The sequence below is a fragment of the Bombyx mandarina genome, chromosome 08 (assembly GCF_030267445.1).
Source record: "Bombyx mandarina strain Sakado chromosome 08, ASM3026744v2".
NCBI classification, from domain to species: Eukaryota; Metazoa; Arthropoda; class Insecta; order Lepidoptera; family Bombycidae; genus Bombyx; species Bombyx mandarina.
In genome coordinates, this window is record NC_143215.1 from 3,346,912 (window position 1) to 3,369,841 (window position 22,930).

The window sequence follows — 22,930 nt, forward strand, 5'->3', positions numbered from 1 at the left end:
GGTGGTAGGACCTCTTGTGAGTCCGCACCGGTAGGTACCACCGCCCCGTCTATTTCTGCCGTGAAGCAGTAATGCGTTTCGGTTTGAATGGTGGGGCAGCCGTTGTAACTATACTGAGACCTTAGAACTTATGTCTCAAGTTGTGGCGCATTTACGTTGTAGATTTCTATGGGCTCCAGTTACCCCTTTAACACCAGGTGGGCTGTGAGCTCGTTCACACATCTAAGCAATAAAAAAATAATTACGTAATGTATCACTGGTTATTAGATAATTCACAATAAGGGAGTAGGTAATTAATGTAACTCTTTAAGAGCGGTTTAATTTTTAACGCAGCAATAAATTTTTGTTTCAGATACTCTTGATATAGTTCAGGTTTAGCAAAAGTTGTCTATAGTATAATAATCTATATATATACCTAGTCAGGTCATAAGTATTGTCACACAGTAAAAACTTTTCTTTTAGAATGCTGGCCACAAAAAAGTTTATTGAAATCGAATTTCGTATTGTTCATGAAAATAAAAATGTATACTTTTAGAATTTTACTCATTTTTAAATATGGAGTGGACGCTTAAAGAAAACCGTGTTGCAGTTATTGCGTTGCATCGTTGCGGTTACGCGCCAATTCAAATTTTTAACATACTGAAAATTTTGAATATAACCAAAAGATTCGTTTATCGTACCATCAAACGATACAATGAAGACTCTAGTGTAGATGACAGGTCAAGAAGTGGTCGCCCTCGGTCTGTTAGGATTCCAGCAGTGATAAAAGCTGTGAAGGCGCGAATTCAAAGAAATCCCAAACGTAAGCAGAAACTGTTGGCCCTTCAGATGAGGTTAAGCAGAACCACGGTGAAAAGGGTGTTAAATGAAGACTTAGGGCTTCGGGCATATCGAAGAAAAACAGGACATCGTTTAAATGCTCGTCTAATGGACCTGAGACTGAAGAGATGCCGCGCTTTGTTGAAGCGGTACGCGGGAAAAAAATATCGGGAAATTCTTTTTTCGGATGAAAAATTTTTTACCGTAGAAGAGAGCTACAACAAACAAAATGATAAGGTGTACGCACACAGTAGTGAAGAAGCGAGCAACCGTATTCCGCGTGTCCAACGAGGTCATTTTTCATCCTCGCTCATGGTATGGTTGGGAGTTTCTTATTGGGGCTTAACAGAGGTACATTTTTGTGAGAAAGGTGTAAAAACGAATGCAGTTGTGTATCAAAATACAGTCCTGACGAACCTTGTGGAACCTGTTTCTCATACCATGTTCAATAACAGGCACTGGGTATTCCAACAAGATTCGGCGCCAGCTCATAGAGCGAAGAGCACACAAGACTGGCTGGCGGCGCGTGAAATCGACTTCATCCGGCACGAAGACTGGCCCTCCTCCAGTCCAGATTTGAATCCGTTAGATTACAAGATATGGCAACACTTGGAGGAAAAGGCGTGCTCAAAGCCTCATCCCAATTTGGAGTCACTCAAGACATCCTTGATTAAGGCAGCCGCCGATATTGACATGGACCTCGTTCGTGCTGCGATAGACGACTGGCCGCGCAGATTGAAGGCCTGTATTCAAAACACGGAGGTCATTTTGAATAAACTTTAGTGTCATAAGAATCTATGTTTTGTTAAGTTCATTTTGGTATATGAGTTGTTACATAATGAAAAAATTTGTTTCAATTATTTTACATTAAACATGTGACAGAATTTATGACCTGACTAGGTATATATAAAAATGAATTGCTGTTCGTTAGTCTCGCTAAAACTCGAGAACGGCTGGACCGATTTGGCTAATTTTGGTCTTGAATTATTTGTGGAAGTCCAGAGAAGGTTTAAAAGGTAGATAAATATGAAAATACTCGGAATTAAATAAAAATAACAAAATTGTTTTCCCTTTGATGTGTCCCCCGTCGGACGGATTTCTTTTGTTTGTTTTAAGTTTATTTTATACAAAAGTTTAGGTAATTTATTTATCGATTGGGGCACTACGAAGTCTGCCGGGTCAGTTAGTATATAATAATAATATATATAAAAAAAAAGCGGACCGCATCTAGTTACTCTATGACTGATGACAGACAGTACGTAAATAAACTAGATTTTTTTTTATTGCCCTTGTAGGCAGACGAGCATACGGTCCACCTGATGGTGAGTGGTTACCGTCGCCCATGGACTTCAGCAATGCCAGGGGCAGAGCCAAGCCGCTGCCTACCGAAACCTAACTTAAAACATGGAGGATAGACGTCCTCCTTAGCTTGACGACAACTTGTGTATTTACGACTTGCATTTTTACTCAATCGGTGTGTACGATTAAGTATATGCCATTTCTTTCTTTCTCAACGACGTTTCCTGCTAGCAGATAAGCTTTTTGTACATTTGTTTTTCGTCGGCGCAAAATGGTAGCAATATAAATGCACTTATACTCTTAAAGAGATCAAACTTAAGCACTAAGAATTGAAAGAGATTATAGATCGTGTAATAAAAATCAAACCCGCAAAAATTATAATTTGCGTAATTACTGGTGGTAGGACCTCTTGTGAGTCCGCGCGGGTGGGTACCACCACCCTGCCTATTTCAGCCGTGAAGCAGTAATGCGTTTCGGTTTGAAGGGTGGGGCAGCCGTTGTAACTGTACTGAGACCTTAGAACTTATATCTCAAGATGGGTGGCGCATTTACGTTGTGGATGTCTATGGGCTCCAGTAACCACTTAACACCAGGTGGGCTGTGAGCTCGTTCACCCATCTAAGCAATAAAAAAAAAAAAAAAATTAGATCATAGATTCTCAGACTTTAGTAGTATTGCATATAAGACGTCATTTACTATGAATATTTTCAGCACAATTACATTTACGTTTTTAATCATATCCGTTTTACAGTAATTAGCAAGTTATAGAACAAACACGTATTGAATTCGCTAATTAAGTAATATCGTTTTCCTCCGTGTTCCTATTTACGGTAAATGATAACATTAACACGTGTAGCTCATGTGGTTTCATTATTTATACAGCACATACCCCTCATTATGCATAAAAAATAATTTTAATTTTTTTAATAAAGTAATTTGCACAAATGCTTAAAAAAAAAAGCATAATTTTCACTAGCTTCAAAATGAAAAATCTATACACATATCTAGAACCTATAATAATACAATAATACTCTTATTAATTTCATCTCAAAATGTCAATATATAGTTTTTTTTTTTTAAAATCTATATCCCTATTATTTAGTAATGTGGCGAGATAATCCGTATAAATTCAGAAATTCGTGTCATTTACAAATGTGACAATGATTAAAAAAAAAACATTACAAAGGGTGATAAATCAAACCGCTAATAAATATTAGCCGAAAATCAATTACAGTTTTAAACTTGAGTAGGCACGCGGTATGTAGCCAGCAATGTATTCGTTTTAAAATTCACTTTTTTTTCTCTCATCGTTTAGGTGACCGGGATAGTTTGTGACCCGCCTGTAATAAGTGGCTAGTGAGGCCACCCACCTACTTTGAGACGTAAAGTCGAAATAGTGTGATCTGTATGAAGTGCAACATATAGTGGTATCTATCGCCCATCAGATCGGAACACAGAAAACAGTCGTCGTTTGACGTCAAGATGGCCTAAAGGATAAGACGTCCGGTACATTCGTATCTAGCGATGCACCGGTGTTCGAATCCCGCTGGCAGGTACCAATTTTTCAAATGAAATACGTACTTCACAATTGTTCTCGCTTCACTTCCACGATGAAGGAATAACACTGTGTAGTAAAAATCAAACCCGCAAAATTATAATTTGCGTAATTATTGGTGGTAGGACCTCTTGTGACCAAACACCGAATAAGACAGCGGGTTGGCTCTGCCCTAAGCATTGCTGACGTCCATGAGCAGCGGTGACCACTTACCATCAGGTGGGCCGTATGCTCGTCTGCCTACAAAGGCAATAAAAAAAAAGTGGAATATTAATTGAAAATACGCGATAACACCTGTTACTGTAACTATTATATCGACCCTAATACGGAAGCAGTGGCAATAATACACGGTCTTTCAGACAGATAGCTAGCTCATGCTGGTAGTAATACGTGTATAACGAAGCCAAACCATGAAGGCCGATGCGGTTCAGTCAGCGTGCATTGACCAGCGGGTGAAGAACCTTCAACGGTTTTGAGCCGTTGGACCATCTAGCTCAAGTTGTCTCTGACGTCTTTTAATGCGTAGACCATTTATTATTTTCAATTCACGTGATCTTCGGTTATGTATAGACGTGTATATATATTTTATATGTAGGTACCGTGTATTATAAAAAATAAAGTACCGAAAAACAAACATGTTTACTCATACATTTCTGAAGTTCGTATCTGGTTTGAAGAAGTGGAGAAGAAGAAGATGTGGTACTGGAGGAGAATCTATATATTAATAGAATCAGAATAGAATAGAATCAACTTTATTTTTTATAATTAGCGTTACAATTCAATAGCCTTACGTGAAGCAAAAACTTTGTATCCCTTTTTACGAAAATTGCGCGGACGGAGGAGTATGAAATTTTCCACACATATAGAGAATACAGAGAAGAAGTGCACAATGCTAATATTTTTTTTAAATAAAGCATAAAAGATACATTAAATCAATAAAGAAAACATTACACACACTACATACCATGTATTTGACGCACACACGCATGCATACTATTTATTGTCAAACTTTGGTTCTTGACGTCTGTTGTCAAATTGAGAATAGATTAAATATTGTTTGTCTTTGTTATTATTTTTTATAGTGTAGTCTTGGCGAAATTTGTGATTATAAAAGTATAAAATACAATCATAATAGTGTACAAACTTACAATTCCAATTAATTATAGTCGAATTTCGACTACTGTGGTACTGGGGGAGAATACTTGTAATTTTGTGGATTGAATTTCGTATCAACGTATCTATACTTTGAGAACTTTGCATAAAGAAGCGTTTATCATATTTGGTAGAGTTTGGTATTCTCATCTTTATTGGCCACGTATTCCGCTTAGGGAAGGTGGCTATTGAGCGGCATGCGGTCGAAAGAAAGGTTGAGGGTACCAGGCCGTGAGTAACATTGCCTATGAGGTAGACTGATCAGCGACAGTAAATGGCTCATCATCATGCACGAGAAGGACGGCTATCAGAGAAGAGTGTTGTGAAGCTTGTCTTGATCTTAGAACTTATATCTCAAGGTGGATGACGCATTTACGTTGTAGATGTCTATGGGCTCCAGTAACCACTTAACACCAGGTGGGCTGTGAGCTCGTTCGCGCATCTAAGCAATAAAAAAAAAAACCAACACCTAAAGTGATGACCAGGACTACTCTGTCAAGAGTGATACCGACAAAGAAGAAGAAGTATCTAGTTTAAGACTGGTCTCTGACCACTCGTTGCACAACTCTTATCGACGTGTCTCTCTATCTTGGGCAGTCTTTAGTGCTTCAGGTATAAGCATGTCGGTAAGTGATGCTACCAGTTTTTAGCGACCCGTTGTTGATGGAGCCAGTTGTCTCCTCTCGTACGTTATTAACTTAAATACCCACTGAGTTTCTCGCCGGGTTTACTCAGCGGGTCGCGATTCCGATCCGGTGGTACGATTCTGCGAAGCATTACTCTTGCTAGGGCCAGTTTTAGCACATTATCTCTATTTGAGCTAGTCTCAGTCACAGCGTAACTACAATAGCCCCTTAGAATGCCAGTGAATAGGTAAGAAAAAAATATATTAACTTCAAATAAAACACGTCTGTCGTCTTTGGCGTTTCGACCTTGAGACGGTAACAATAGATACAAATTTTACATTGACCGTGATCTCCATGCATAAGTTGGCGAGGGCTTTTTTACCGGTTACCGGACACAGGATCGTTCGTGCGTAACCACTTAATGGGTTAACGTGTTTTTAAGGTCTGTACGTGCAAAAAATACTGAATTTCTTTAATTCAGTTCTCACACGGTTTTGTTTAGAGTACAAAGTCGAATTATATTTGCACTTTTTTTTGAGACCAGAGAAACTTTTAAGATTCAATATTCGTAACTATGTGTGAAGATTAATATATTTCTCACGTTTTTGTTTTTTACATTATGGTCTTGGCAGCCCCGTAATATGAGACGAGATGTCACGTTGATGTCAAAAAAAAAAGAGTTATCACATGAAGATTTAAGAGTTTATGGTTTTTGTTGAAGTTGAGTATTAAAAGAGTAGAAAAATACACTTCCATTCAAATTTAGTGCTCCGATTCTGTATTTTTTGTTTTGTTTAAAATTTAAATGAACATCTTAGATAGCACGCTTGATGTAAAGGCGGTAAACAAATTCCTAATAACAACTATTATATTAACACTTATATCGGAATTAATTGTAACTTCGCCAACGATATAGGTAGGGCGGTGATGTCTGCCATCCAAACAGTCCAAAATCAACACTCCCTGCCATCTGTTTTTCAAGTAGGTAAACTAAGGGTAAAATTTACATGAAATTGTAACCATGAATCATCATTCGGCCTTTATGTTTTTTTTGTTTAGTTGATTGTAGCTCATATATATTACTAAGTGAATGAGGTCACATACCTTATGACATGAGGTCTACGTTTGAATTATGTAGTATCTCAACTGTCTCACTATTATATCTATTATCACAAACCTACACGAATTACCGCTTCACGTCAGAAATAGGTAGAGTGGTAGTACCTACCTGTGCGGACTCACAAGACGACTTGTAACGAGTAATTACTCAGCAAATAATTTATCATCATCATCATAATATATTTTTCTCCTACCCATTCGCTTGTAGCCTATCACAAGCTCTAGCAAGCATCTACCACCGGAACGGAATCGCAACCCACTGAGAAGATCCGGCGAGACGTCATCATCATCATCAGCCCACGGTCGTCCACTGCTGGACATAGGTCTCTCCCAATCCACACCACTGAATCCGGACTTCGGCTCTCCTTATCCACCTCTTGCCAGCCACCGTTCGGAGGTAATCGCACCACTTAGCTTTATATTTTACTTCATCGTGGAAGTTATTCTTGAGCATATTTTAAATACGTGTTTGTCTGGTCCGCCGTGTGGTGTAGTGGTAAGTGACATGGTCACTACACAAGGGGGTCGCGGGTTCGAATCCCGCCAAGGGAAGATATTTGTATGATAAATATAAATGTCTTTTCCAGTGTTATGGATGTATATTAAATATATGTATGTGTATAATAAAAATCTTACATTTATATCCGTTATCTGGTACCTGTAACACAAGTTCTTTACGAACTTATCACGGGACCAGTTAATGTGGCGTGATCGTTTAAAAAAAAAAAAAACCTATTTCATTTCGTATTTTCACATTTAGTTATGTTGTTTTACTTGCCTGCGTTAATTGAACATGTTGTTAAACAAGTAAACACAACGGTCGTCTAATCTCTTAGGCTACAAGAAGTTCACAAAAAATATCGTGTTATGATCCAAATTTTGTGAATTTTAATTCACAAACAACAAAAACAATGTTAAGTAGGCAACGATAATTATTTGTTTTTTCTTAGTGTTAAATTTCATTATCTTACATTTAACTGTATATTATTATTGACCCCAATCTATATACATATTATTTAAAACTTAATTCCTCATATTTATTACTAGATGATGACCGAGCTTTGCTCGTTTTTTTTTTTTGATAACGCCATCTTGTTGTGTCTTTAAAGCGGTTAGTTGCCCTCAATTAAGAAAAATAGCATTATTATTCGCCAATAGATGTTGCCCTCAATTAAGAAAAATAGTATTATTATTCGCCAATAGATGTCGGGAAGAGTTGATTATTGAAAACACGAATAAAACAACATTTTCTGAAAATAAATCGTAGCTAGATCGATTTATCGCCCCCGAAATCCCCTGCATACTAAATATTATGAATATCGTTGGAGCCGTTTCCGAGATTCAGATTATAGCTAGATTAATATACAAGAATTGCTCGTTTAAAAGTATAAGATATCTGTTATTCCAAATATACGTTAAATGGTTTTCGTGCGCAGTTGTATGATGATAATCTCGAAGTCACGATGTCACTATAAAAATATATACATTCTTGTTTTCGTTCTCCATACATTACTGGGCATAATGTGTTGCGTTACAAAATAATACATATGAAATAAATATCTTGAAGCCATTTTTTCTCTATCTATTTGCTAGTAGCTTGGGACTATTTCAGCTACGCCCGGATGGATAGGTGAGCTCACGGGTTCAACCTGAGAGAATTTGCTAATACTAGCCCTAGCAAGAGCAGTGTTTCGCTGAATCTACCACCAAGTCGAAATCGCGACCCATTGAGAAGATTCGGCGAGAAACTTAGTGGGCTGTGCATATGGGAAGCCATAATAAGGTTATGTATGCATTTTATCAACATTTGATGTTGAAAATTGAAATGACTTCGGGTATGTTATATACACAGTTTCTTCTTAGGTTTCCGCGAATCGTAGACGCTATTAAAACTACTTTAATTGCGTTATTTGTCGACATTTTAATACTGTGCCAACTACCGTCTATTTTTATATTAAATCTTAGTCGTCCATGATCACAGAAAACTAAGCCTGCCGTATCGTAAAAATCACATATATCTTCAAAACTCTATTTATTTTTAAGGAAGAATTTCAACTACGATTCACTCTTACGCCCGATCGCTCGGCAATTTCAACAAAAAGTGCACCCCTCTGTACTGAATCACCGCACCTGATATCACCAGTGTGACCAGTGTAAAAAAATCCTAACTCCCGATTTTAATTGAGTACATAATCTCACCACCGGGAAGATTGGTGCAAGGAATTTCAAATAATCAAATTTTATAAAACCTTCTTAGATAGCAGCGCCATTTTCTTTATCTGTTTCCGATAGAGGATTTATTTGTTGGGTTCACTACTCCTTCGCATATCGCAGTCCGAACACATGGCACGGAGAAGAGATTTTGTTTCAACACCAAGATGAAAATATATCTATGCTCAATTAGATTTCGTATTCCAACAAAAGAGGTCAATTATGTATGCAAATAGCTAAACTCGCGCTCATTTAGCTAATGACTCGCAGTTTACGGACGGATTAACTTAGCTATTCGTAATTTTAGTATGAAACGAACCGACCTTGTTTCCGTGACGGAGACGTCTAACATATTATTTTTATTATTTTCCCTTTTAAAGACTAAATGATTTGAGACTAGACTGGTCTTTGGACAAAACCAAAGATATATAAGGAATTTGACCAACACAAATGAATTCTTTCCGAATAAGTGCAGTGCTTTTTCTGTATCTTTTCCCCGATCGTGCATGTTCATATGCGGATAAATCATGCAATATATTTGAAAGTGACGGTCGTTTTAATAAACTTTAATCATACTCTTTAAGATGACCTTAAAGGCATTTACGTCGTAGTATCTGAGAGCATCGGAAACCGTTTAATTTAGACCTTGCGAAAACGATGGCCGATCTTCGATTTGACTTCGATCTGATCGCTACCTAATTTAACTGGATCACCCTTTACGCCAATCTGAAGGTTTCATGAGAATTTCATCGACATCGGTCCAACCGTTTGAGAGTGTATAAAAAAGACACACACACACACACACACACACACACACATCGAATTTTACTGATATTTTTTTAATTGCTTAGTTGGACGACCTTACGGCCCACCTGATGTTAAGTGGTCAAACGAGTCCATAGACATCTACAACGTAAATGCCGCTACCCACCTTGAGGCATGAGTTCTAAGGTCTCAGTTTTTACAGTACAACGGCTGCCCCACGCTACAAAGCGAAACGCATTACTGCTTCACGGCAAAAATAGGCAGGACGGTGGTACCCACCCGTGCGGACTCATAAGACGTCCTACCATCAGTAGTAATCAGTTTGATTCTTATTACACGATTTAAATATGCATTCACCGTGGAAGTACCATTCGTGAACATTTGTTAAGTACGTATTTCATTAGAAAAATTGGTACCCGCCTGCGGGATTCGAACACCGGTACATCGCACAACACGAATTCACCGGACGTTTTATCCTTTAGGCCACGACGACTTGAAATAGACATTTGGTCAATTGCAAAATAAATAACTCCGGATTCAAAAGCTTTCACAATAACGAAAATAACAAACTCAAGTTTGTTTTTAATGTTGTTTTCCAAATAATATGGAATAATTCAAAACTATTTTAATAAAGCTATTCTAGATTACAAAGTGCTCTTCGTTCGCTTACATCCATGATCCAATAATAAACTAATCTACGAAAACATTCGTACAGCGTTTGTTTGAACGAAAACATTTAGGAAAATGAACTTTATTTTTATTACAATTGACCTCAATCCGAATTGACTTACTACAAAAATACATAAAAACATTCCTGTTCGTTCACCTCTTACTGAATATGCCTACACGCCAATCAGCAATGACTAATTTTAAGCAAATCTGATGGAGCATTTTCTTTGGTATTCGCGAGTCGTAAGTATAATCAAAATTATCATTCCGGCTTAATATTGCTTTTATAATTTCCGAATTTCCAATAAATTTTTTTATTGCCTTTGTAGGCAGACGAGCATACGGCCCACCTGATGGTGAGTGGTTACCGTCGCCCATGGACTTCAGCAACGCCAGGGGCAGAGCCAAGCCGCTGCCTAAAATACGTTATTGTCAAAAATCGTGCCGCCAATTTTCTATAAAAAATATTTTTTGACATTTACGTTTCTTTGCACACAGATTTGTTAGCGATCTGTTTGGAATTGGATTTTCATGTTCACGATAAGAGCGTCCCAGGTGTTCGTTAATATTTACAAAGGTATACAACACTGCAAAACTTAGGCACTATGATTTCATTGCCTTTACTTCGTCTAAAGACGGAAACTACAATTTCCTCGTCTTTTAAGAACGCTCTCCTTATAAGTATTATAGCAATACTGGTCTCCTAGCAAACTGTAGATTAATATAGTCGTTTGTATGAATATTCAAGTACTTAGCGACGATTGTTAGTTGCTGCACGCGAATGACCTGATGAATTAATTATAGGACAGGGGTGGTGACACCCCACACAACGTGGTCTCGCCTTGTCGTGGCGGTGGGGCTTAAGCGTGCACCCCGATACCGTGGAGCAGCGTTGTCTGCACAGGGATGGCGTGAACTAAGAAGACTGCACACCGTGTTCCCTTTTCCCACCTTTGCTAAGCAAAGGGTGCGTGAAGAGGGAAGAGGGCTCCCTTCTGGAGCCCTCTTGTATGCTAGGCCATGTCCCCGGCGGTTCTCTGGCTGTTAAAGGGGAAGGCCCTCCAGAGGGGGGTACCGGTACGCCGGCGTGGCCACAACGTGGTCAGACGTGTGGGTCTGTCAGTAATGGTAGACCCACGTGGATGAGAAGTGAACCGGAGGGCACTCCCTTCCGGTCGCTGGTCGTCATGTCCCCGGCTGCCTCTTGGTGGCTACAGGGGAAGGCCCTCCAGAGGGGGGTACCGGTTTACCGGCGTGGCTTCGTAGAAGCATACCGTAATCCCTACCGAGTAGGAGGCGGGGGCCGCTGCCTAGCAGGGGCCGCGAGGATGCGAACCTCTATAAAAAATGCCCTAATCTTAAGCTTGTGACGTGTCCGGTGATGAGATGAGTGGCTGGAGGGAGTCCAGTCGTGAGGACCGTCCCAGGGGACCGACCCCTGGTTAAATAAAAAGGAACAAATATAATGATGGCAAACTTAAAACAAAAATTACCCCAGGAGGGTACCACCTTAGGTGGAAAATCCCTCCGTGCTTCCACCTCGGTGGGAGCACGCTGCCCCGCGTATTCTGGGGGGGGCAAAGAATGCCATGATGAAGGGGGCTGTGCGACGGGCAGCGGAAAACCCGTCGAACCGAGGTGTGCCAGCGCTGGCTCGACGCGTTCTGCGCTCGTCAGCGACGGCGAAACAGTTGATCCGAAAGGGACAGCCGCCAAGAAGATCAGGCGGAAGAGGAAATCCTGGCGAGTTTCCTCTCGTGAGGGGGTAGGGGAGCCAGCATCGTCCTCTGGTGCGGATGCCCCGCCGGAGAAAGTGCTGGTAGTCTCCGATGCGGCATCTGCTGCGGAGGAGATGCCGCCCCCTAAAGGAAGACCCGCCCGTAGAAGGGGCGCGCCGTCACCGGCGCCATCATCAGTGTCGATGTCTGTCGCCTCACTGGACGGGCAGACGACGGAGGAGGAAGAGGGTGGCCTTCAGGACCCTGCCTTGGTCATAGACAGGGCCATGAAGACCATCAAAACCTATGCGGCCAACGGCACCAAGACCAAAGCCGCTGGCCGTAAACTGCGAGAGGTGGTCTCGCAAGTCTCGAAGGTTCTGCCTTCGGTTGCTTCTGCCAATGACCAGGTAGTGCAGCTGAGGGCGGAGAATTCGAGGCTTCGAGCACAGCTTCAAGCACAGCAGCAGCCCAATGATGGCGCAGCGACGCCTTGGGTCGCTGGAGCCCCTCGAGGTCCCCGTCCCCCGGCGCTGACTGGCGACCGATGGCCTGTGCTGCCGCCACCGCGTGTGGCACAGCAGAGGCCGCGTCTCCCGTCGCCGCGCTCTAGGGAGACGACCGCTGCCGAGCGACAGCAAGCACTCGCGGGGCCACGGATGTTGGCTCCGCTACAACCAACAAACTTCAGCCTGGAAGAGGTAATCAGCCGCACCATCCAGGCTGTAATAGAAAGGCTGGGCGGCAGGTTGGCGGCTCTCGAGGCGAAAGTCCCTACCTCGGCTGACGCTAGGCGGCCGGCGGCGTCGGGTGCTTTGGCCGCTCGTCCTGCTCCCGTACGGGCTCCAGTCACCAGGTCGGGCCCGGGACGGGATAGAACCAAGCGAGGGGGTCGCGCTAACGCGAAGCCCTCACTACAAGCACCCCAGTCCCGCCCGCTGCCTCCGCCCCCGTCAGATATGGATGAGGGGTGGAACGTGGTGGCCCGGCGGGGTACCAAAAAGGCCCCACCGGCAGCTCCTCAAACGAGTAGAGCGCCGGTGGCCATGGTGGCTCAGGGTGCATCCCAACAGGGTCGAGCGCCTGTAGCCACCAAGAAAAACAAGAAGAAAAAGAAGTTGCCGCGCGCGCCTCGGTCGGCGGCAGTGGTTCTTACCCTACTGCCAGCCGCTGAAGCCAAGGGCATGACATACAGAGATGTCATTGCCCGGGCGCGTGCGGCAGTTGACCTGGGCGAGATCGGGGCGGAGGAGGAGGGCCTCCGCTGCAGGCAGACGGCCAACGGGGCCAAGCTGCTAGAATGTCCCGGTGCCGATAGTTCCGGCATCGCGGAGCGTCTGGCGGCGAAGCTCCGTATGGTCCTGCCTGAGGAGGAGGTACGGGTGCACAGGCCGGTAAAAATGGCCGAATTAAGAGTAACCGGCCTGGACGACTGCACCACCAGGGATGAGGTGACGGCGGCCGTCGCTGCCCAGGGCAAATGCGCACTGGAAAATGTTACAGTAGGCGAGCCGCGCCGCGGTTATACCGGGGCCAGCTCGGTGTGGGTGCGTTGCCCGGTGGAAGCGGCCGCCTCCCTGGCTACTCCTCCTCCCGGGAGACCTTCGGGAAATCCGGGCATGCTGCGCGTGGGCTGGATAGCGGCCCACGTGCACTTGCTTGAACCACGCGCCTGGCGATGCCTCCGGTGCTTTAGCACCGGACACGGCCTCGCCAGGTGCACCAGCTCGGTTGACCGCAGTGGTCTGTGTTTCCGCTGCGGCCAGCCGGGACATAAAGCGGCGTCCTGCACGGCTGCCCCGCATTGCGCTCTGTGTGCTGCGGCCGGGCGCAGGGCAAGCCACCGAACGGGAGGCAAGGCGTGCTTTTCGTCCGGTAATAATACCGAACGCAACCGGCGCCGCAAGTCAAAGCGTCGGCAAAACAGAAGGTTGGCCAGAGGAGCACTGGCCAACGCTGTAATCCCCGCTGCGGCGCCGGTGCCGGAGGGCGGGGGCAGTGGTGAAGGGGAGGGGGCGATGGATGTAGTCCAACAGTAATGGACCGCACCTATCGCTTCCTCCAAGGAAATCTGAATCACTCCGCCAGAGCTCAGGACATGCTGTCTCAGAGCATGGCGGAGTGGTCCATAGATGTGGCTGTGGTCGCCGAGCCGTACTTCGTTCCCCCGGCAAATGATTGCTGGTTTGGGGACGATGGCGGCCTGGCGGCCATAGTCATAAGAAGAGACGCGGCGATCCCCCCCCTGGCGATGGTGACCAGGGGCCAAGGTTTCGTCGCGGTGCAGTTGGAAGGGACCGTCGTGATCGGGGCGTACTTCTCTCCAAACAGGCCTACTGTCGAGTTCGGGCATTTCCTGGGCGGGATCGGGGCGATTGCTCGCCGCCTCGCTCCCCGTCCAGTGATTCTCGCGGGGGACCTCAATGCGAAGTCTGTCGCATGGGGTTCCCCCCGCTCGGACGCTCGTGGTAGGCTGCTGGAGAGGTGGGCGAACGTGGCCGGCCTCTGTTTGTTGAATAGAGGTTCGGTTGCGACGTGCGTGCGGTGGCAGGGCGAGTCTATTGTGGACGTTACGTTTGCAAGCCCGGCCATCGCGCGCCGTATCCGCGGCTGGAGGGTCTTGGAGGGGGCGGAGACACTGTCAGATCATCGATATATTCGGTTTGATCTCTCCGCCCGCTCCGCAGTCGCGGACGTCCACAGGGACCACCCCCATGGTGCGTCCCGGTCATTCCCCAAGTGGGCACTGAAGCGCCTGAATAAGGAGCTCCTGATGGAAGCCTCTATGGTGGCGGCGTGGGCGCCCATGCGTCCACACCCGGTCGAGGTCGAGGGCGAGGCAGGGTGGTTCCGGGACACGATGTGTCGCATTTGTGATGCGTCGATGCCCCGGATTGGCCCTCGACTTCCTAATCGCCAAGCGTACTGGTGGTCGCCCGAAATTGCGCAACTCCGCGTGGAGTGCGTTCGGGCGAGGCGCGAGTGCGCCAGGCATCGCCGCCGCCGCCTGCCGCGACGCAATGATCCGGTTGCATTCGCGGTGGAAGAGGTCCGGCTGCACGGCGCATTTCGCGTCGCGCAGAGGGCATTGCAGCTGGCCATCAGAAGAGCCAAGAACCAACACATGGAGGGTCTCTTGGAGACGCTGGATGAGGATCCGTGGGGGCGGCCCTATCATATGGTGCGCAATAAAATGCGCCCATGGGCCCCCCCGATCACGGAGCGTCTCCAGCCTCAGCAGCTGCGGGACATCGTCTCGGCGCTGTTCCCGCAGGAGCGGGATGGATTTATCGCTCCCGCTATGGACGCGCTGCCGGAATACGACGGTGAAGTCCCTGCTGAGGTGCCCCATATAACGGGGGCGGAGCTCCGTGTGGCCGTACGCAAAATGTGCGCGAAGGACACTGCACCCGGCCCGGACGGCGTCCATGGTCGGGTTTGGGGCTTGGCTCTTGGTGCCCTGGGGGACCGACTCTTGAGGCTTTACAACTCCTGCCTCGAGTCGGGACGGTTTCCTTCATCGTGGAGGACGGGCAGACTCGTGCTGTTGAGAAAGGAGGGGCGCCCGGCGGATACCGCCGCCGGGTACCGTCCCATCGTGTTGCTGGATGAGGTGGGCAAGCTGCTGGAACGTATTCTGGCAGCCCGCATCATCCAGCATCTGGCCGGGGTGGGACCCGATCTGTCGGCGGAACAGTATGGCTTCCGAGAGGGCCGCTCAACCGTAGACGCGATCCTTCGCGTGCGGGCCCTCTCGGAGGAGGCCGTCTCCAGGGGCGGGGTGGCCCTGGCGGTATCACTCGATATCGCCAATGCGTTCAACACCCTGCCCTGGTCCGTGATAGGGGGGGCGCTGGAAAGACACGGAGTGCCCCCCTACCTTCGCCGGCTGGTGGGTTCCTACTTAGAGGACAGATCGGTCACGTGTACCGGACATGATGGGATCGTGCACCGATTCCCGGTCGTGCGCGGTGTTCCACAGGGGTCGGTGCTCGGCCCTCTTCTGTGGAATATCGGGTATGACTGGGTGCTAAGAGGTGCCCTCCTCCCGGGCCTGAGTGTAATCTGCTACGCAGACGACACGTTGGTCGTGGCCCGGGGGGGAGTTTTGCTGAGTCTGCCCGTCTTGCTACCGTTGGGGTGGCGCATGTCGTCGGCAAAATCAGGAGATTGGGCCTCGACGTGGCACTCAGTAAATCCGAGGCCATGTGGTTCCACAGGCCCCGGAGAATGCCACCTATCGATGCTCAAATCGTGGTTGGAGGCGTCCGTATTGGGGTCGGGGTGCAGTTGAAGTACCTCGGCCTCATTCTAGACAGTCGTTGGACCTTCCGTGCTCACTTTCAGAATCTGGTCCCTCGTTTGTTGGGGGTGGCCGGCGCGTTAAGCCGGCTTCTGCCCAACGTCGGGGGGCCTGACCAGGTGACGCGCCGTCTCTATACAGGGGTGGTGCGGTCAATGGCCCTATACGGGGCGCCCGTGTGGGGCCAGTCCCTGGCCGTGGGGGTAGCAAAGTTGCTGCAACGGCCGCAACGCACCATCGCGGTCAGGGTCATCCGCGGCTATCGCACCATCTCCTTCGAGGCGGCGTGTGTACTGGCTGGGACGCCGCCTTGGGTTCTGGAAGCGGAGGCGCTCGCCGCTGACTATCAGTGGCGGGCTGACTTTCGTGCCCGGGGCGTGGCGCGCCCCAGCCCCAGTGTGGTCAGAGCGCGGAGGGCCCAATCTCGGCGGTCCGTGCTGGAATCATGGTCCAGGCGGCTGGCCGATCCTTCGGCTGGTCGTAGGACCGTCGAGGCGATTCGCCCAGTCCTTGTGGACTGGGCGAATCGTGACAGAGGACGCCTCACTTTCCGGCTCACGCAGGTGCTCACTGGGCATGGTTGCTTCGGTGAGTTCCTGCACCGGATCAGAGCCGAGCCGACGGCAGAGTGCCACCATTGTGGTTGCGACTTGGACACGGCAGAGCACACGCTCGTTGCCTGCCCCGCATGGGAGGGGTGGCGCCGTGTCCTCGTCGCAAAAATAGGAAACGACTTGTCGTTGCCGAGTGTTGTGGCATCGATGCTCGGCGACGACGAGTCGTGGAAGGCGATGCTCGACTTCTGCGAGTGCACCATCTCGCAGAAGGAGGCGGCGGGGCGCGTGAGAGACGCGCAAGCCCGCCGCCGTCGAGCGGGGGCCAGGGAGGCGGATATCGCCCAAGCCCTGGCCCTCTAAGTGTTTCGGGTCCCCTTTACACGTCGGTCTGGGGACCGGCAAAGGGGGCCTAAGAAGACGACGTGCAAGCTGCTCTGCACGCGTTTTACGCAAGAGCATCCGGGTGATGGAAGGCCGGCTATCCTCGACCCACGCTGGTTTTGATCCAGCGGGGTATTCCGTAGGATAACCCATTCTAACCGGCGCCATCTAGGCGGGCTCCGGATAGCCTGCCGACCGAGAGGGCTGGTGGTCGTGGCGCCGACGACCACCGGTCCGGCGTCCCGAGGGGGAGGGTGATGGGAGAGATGTGCTCCGCACTAAACGCTTCACTTTCCCCCCTTTGCCTTTTCATGGGTTCTGTCTCATGCGAGGTTCGGACGCGGGTTGTTGAGCGACAGGAGGTTTTAGTCAGTTCGACTCCGACATGCCCCGCCCTTCATCCCCAGGGGAGGGCGGAAGTCCGGCGATTTCCTCCTGACCAAAAAAAAAAAAAAAAAATGGTTGGTGACGAACTGTATTCTATTTGCATAATGTTCTGAGGTTTTTTTTTCTATTCAAAAATGTAATTTTACCGTAAGTCAAGGAAATACAATGAAGGCCAGTAAATAGTTTTGATTCTGATTATCTTTTTTTTTGTTTCTAAGCCAACACTAATCTAGTTAACCGATCGATGTTTATCGTATTAAATTTTTGAATAGGTTTCATAGCTTAGCTTTGTGGCCAATATTAGTGATTCGTACTTAGTGGCATTTGCGTTAAGATGTCTCAGGATTTTGATGAGTTCTTATTAATACCAGGTCTTTCAGCCGTCTATGCAATAAAAAAGGTATAAAAATAAGACTTAGTCCATAGTTAAAATACAATCACAAAGCCGTGAGCTCTGCATTAATTTCTTGTATATTTAGATCGTTAGGTGCGAAGCAGTAACAAGTAGGAAACTATCGCGTGTCAACCCTAGGTCAACTACAGGGTCATTGATATTTCGAGGCGAAGAAATCGTGATCACATTTATTCCACGTGCTTGAGAAATGAAATGAATATTTTTCACGTTCATCTCTTTAGACTTTAAGATATGAAATCACAATACGGAATTCAGACTTTGATCTCAAATGCCAAAGAGTGGTTACAACTGGTGGTAGGACCTCTTGTGAGTCCGCACGGGTAGGTACCACCGCCCTGCCTATTTCTGCCGTGAAGCAATAATGCGTTTCGGTTTGAAGGGTAGGGCAGCCGTTGTAACTATACTGAGACCTTAGAACTTACATCTCAAGGTGGGTGGCGCATTTACGGTGTAGATGTCTATGGGCTCCAGTAATTATTTAACACCAGGTGGGCTGTATGTAAGCTCGTCCCCCATAAAAGCAATAAAAAAATCATAAAAAAGAATAAAAAACGGTTGACTCAAAATACAGCACCAGCAATACTTAATTTGCTATTCAATCACGTAAAATTTTGATGAATTTTTGGTGAAATTACCAGACCCCATAGACATCAGGAACGTGTATACCACCGTGCCAAATGTGTTCATTTCTTCCATTCTCATTCCATTTCTTACGTAGGACAAAGCTAAATTAGATTTCGTTTTGAATCGCCCATAACTATTTTATTCGAGAGATATAGCACCGTGTATTAAAAAATAAAACCAAATGAAATTTATTATAGTGTGGTCTGCGAATTGAGCACCTACCGGTTCGCATGCAATACCCAAGGGTGTGAGATTAATCGTTCGACAAATGACAATCGATATTCTTTACATTACAATACACATGTGGCAATTGCAATGAATAATAATAGAGTATTTTTTCTATATAGGTACCATAATGACAAGAGACCTAACAGATTGAGTAGTCGTGAGTAAGTACGAGTGTTAGTACAAATACTGGTCGGCGCATTGTGTTCCCATAGACACAGCCCACTGAGTTTCTCCGGTGGTAGATTCTGCGAAGCACTGCTCTTGCTAGGGCCAGAGTTAGCAACACTCCGGTTTAAGCCCCGTGAGCTCACCTACATGTTAGGGCAAAGCTGAAATAGCCTCTCAAGGCTATCAGCATAGGGAGAGGGAAAAAAAGGATTGTGCCTTCGCAGAGTTGGATCCATAGCCTCCTACCTATTTCTGCCATGAAGCAGTAATGCATTCCAGTTTGATGGACAAGAGATTTGTTATATAATAAAATTGGTAATTCGAACTTCGACTTATGAAAGATTATATGTAAGTATGTAAATTGTTGACTCATCTTCTGAAAAAAATATTGTGTAACTATCTTCGTTAAGACAAAAATAAATCGATCTAGAATTATATCTTTAGTACCTCTGATATAGGCCGGTTTGAAGCCTTAGACACTGTTAAAATAATGCTGTAATGTTCTAGAACGAAGAGCAAGAACTGATCGTAGAAATGGGAACAGAGTACGACTACCGTGGACCCCTCATTCTCGATCCTGCGGACAGAATGGAAAGTAGGCGACGTCGCCCCAAATACGTCATTTCGGATCCTCCCGATCCACTAACGGTGCTTTTAGGTACCTCAAGCACCGGTCATCGTTCTCGTTGAACCCGTCGCTTGCCACGATGGGCTCGACGAGTAAATTAACCCTCAGACACAGCCCACTGAGTTTCTCGCCGGATCTTCTCAGTGGGTCGCGTTTCCGATCCGGTGGTAGATTCTGGGAAGCACGACTCTTGCTAGGGTTCGTGTTAGCGTCGTCAGGTTTGAGCCCCGTAAGCTCACGTACTAGTTAAGGTTACGCTGAAATAGCCACTCAAGGCTCTCAATAGTTGGAAAAAAAAAAGTGGACTCCAGACAGAGGATACTGAGTTTCTCGCCTGATATGAGCGCGATTCAGGTCCGCTTGTTAGATTCAACGAAGTACTGCTTTTGCTAGGGCAGATGTTAGCAATCTCTCAGGCTGAACTTGGTGAACTCGCCTGTCAATCAAGCTGAAGCCAAAATAGCCCCCCGAGACGTACCTTGGACTTATGATTTGGTGAGAGCATACTAGAAAATTTGCGTAACATATTTTCAAATAAGTATGATATGTAACTATACTTGAGATCTTAGAACTTATTTGTCAAGGTGGGTGGTGCATTTACGTTGTAGATGTCTACAAGCTCCAGTAACCACACCAGGTGGGCTGTGAGCTCGTCCACCCATCTAAGCTATAAAATATAAAAAAAAAAAATTATGGCAAAGAACGTATACGCCATTATAACATGGATACTTGGATGAGTGTAGAAAAATAAAAAATAATTAACAACCAAAATAATAATTCAGAATGTAATTAAAACTGTAAAAGTTTCACGGCTTACTAAACTCATTTTATTATTTCCGACTTTTTGTACACTATAAAGTTTTCGTGGTCACGGACGAAGGAATTGTAATCGTAATTATGTCTAAGAGATTCGCAAAAAATCGCTTTTTTTTTTATCGCCTAAATGGGGCCAAGCCTACAGCCCACCTGGTGTTAAGTGGTTACTGATAGACATCTACAAAGTAAATGCGCCCCCATCTCGAGATATAAGTTCTAAGGTCTCAAGTATAGTTAGTTACAACGGCTGCCCTCACCCTTCAAACCGAAACGCATTACTGCTTCACGGCAGAAATAGGCGGGGCGGTGGTACCTACCCGTGCGGACTCACAAGAGGCCCTACCACCAGTAAAAAGCTTAATCGTTCAGCGAGAAAGTCCTTAATGCTCTCACTTCTTATGGTTAAATTGACTTGTTAATTACGGATTTAATTTCGATCGAACGGTTCCCGGGACGCGAATCTTGAATAGCGTTACGCAGGTTTCCGTGAAATAAATGCTATGAAGTTCTGACGATCTGTTAGAATACATTTCTGACAGTTTTACGTTGAAATTGTATGTTCAAATTTCATCAATCACACGATAGTTATGAAACATTTAGGACTTTAATGGAAACATAAAAAAAAACAATTGAAAATCTCAATTTTGACAAATATTCATTGCATTGCGCGCCAAGCAACAACCTCGAAAATTAACTTTTTTTTTAATTTTCTTTTTATTATAGTTATAGGCAGACGAGCATACGGCCCACCTGATGATGAATGGTTACCGTCGCCCATGGATTTCAGCAATGCCAGGGGCAGAGCCAAGCCGCTGCCTACCCATGCCTACATATACCTGACGCTAGGGTTTCGCACGAGACACGTACATGCGATTTGCTTAGCAAATGTTATTTTTCGTTCAGGACCTTATTCCGTTTAATCCTTACGTTGAATCCGAAGCGGGATTCAAGGACGGTTTAGACATGAGTCGTCTATTATCAAAGGTGGCAATCTGTGCATTTGGACAAAAAAATGTTATTGATATGTCAATACAGATTGAATTGAATATAATCGTCTCCTTCAAAGAATACGGTTCAAAACCTGCATTAAATAAAGGTTAATACTTAACCTGTTATTTATCTAAGATGTCGTTCAGAACAGTTTTGTGACTGCCAATGGAATACAAAGTCAATAATTCGTTTTTCTGATTTACCAATAATTGTCCAAAAGTCACATTGCCGGCTTTGATAATAGTCGACTCACATACCACATTAAATATGAACAACAAAATATTCTGTACAACCGCCACGCGATCTTGACGCGTAAGAAGACATACACAACGCAATTAATTCATATTACGCGCCAACCTCACAACAAACGTTGGCGAACGAAAAAGCCACAGCTCGATGCTCATTAAAACAAAATTGGTTTGAGTTTTGTAGGAAGAATAATTAAAAAAGCCATTTTATTCGTAGAAAGTGATTAAGAATCAATTAACTTTGCGGTCGTTGCCCTCGGACCTTATCAATTAACGAGTTATTTTTCCCTGGTGATGGAAAACGATCGTGCGGTTTTCCTGGGTCATTCATTACCTTACGAGGCGCGGTGGTAACGGTTGTTGTTTCAATGTACTTTTGAGGAAATATTTCACGGGCCGTCGTCGTCTTTCTCACTGAATATTGCTTCGACAGTCAATACTTAACAGGGTTCTTTCTTAAAAAAGTGACACTACAAAACTTGCATATGTTCCGTCATGACCTATGCAAGTGTAGTGTTTATTTACGCGGCCCGTATGCACCTGAACTCACTCCAGATTATCCAAACCCGTTTCGGCAGGATAGCCGTCAGAGCACCGTGGTACGCGAAGAATGTCGAATCTTCACGACGATCTAAATTCAGAACCGATACGTAAGTATGTTAAAGTAGCATCCGAACGCTACTACGACAAAGCGGCGCGACACGATAACCTCTTATCGTGGCCGCCGCTAGTTACATATCCAACCTAAGCAATGGGACAAGTCAGGGGTCGTCACCCCAAAAATGTATTGTTCGATCCCACGATCTACTTTCGGTACTTTTAGACTCTTCAAGCACCGGTAACAGTTCTCGTCGAATTCGTTCATTACTACGAGCGAACTAACCCATAAAAACAAACCACTGAAATTCTCGCCGGATCTTCTCAAGCCTGTCCATAGTGGACGATTTATTCTTACCTAATTTTTGCGATAAAGGGAAAAGACAAATCTGCTGATACACAGGATCAGAGGGTAGATTTACAGCCCTTGTTCTACATTTGACCACACTGCCAAAAAACTAAGCGCGGCTTTTTAATCTAAGTCTATTATAAAAAGAGTGACGTTTAACAAGATCTCATATCGTTAAAATAAAAACGTAGTAAAATTCAAAAGATTAGCTAGCTGCATTAAGAAAATAAAAAAATCATAAGAAAAAATTACTGAGATAAGTCAGACATAAAAAAGTCGTTACAATAAACCCGTTAATGTAGATCT

The 22,930-nt window shown here is 45.5% G+C and overlaps 2 protein-coding genes across 12 annotated transcripts in view; one reads left to right on the forward strand and one right to left on the reverse strand.

The window, feature by feature from the left end:
* Ypel (Yippee-like) overlaps positions 1-22,930 on the reverse strand; it is a 174,021-nt gene that overhangs the window by 18,227 nt on the left and 132,864 nt on the right. The window lies entirely within an intron of this gene.
* Positions 12,068-22,930, forward strand: part of LOC149502440 (uncharacterized) — an 84,737-nt gene continuing 73,874 nt past the window's right edge. Inside the window, exons 1-2 of the mRNA XM_089729364.1 lie at positions 12,068-13,018; positions 13,268-13,561. Of these exons, the coding sequence (XP_089585490.1) occupies positions 12,068-13,018; positions 13,268-13,561 (1,245 nt within the window). The remainder of the gene's footprint in view (positions 13,019-13,267; positions 13,562-22,930) is intronic.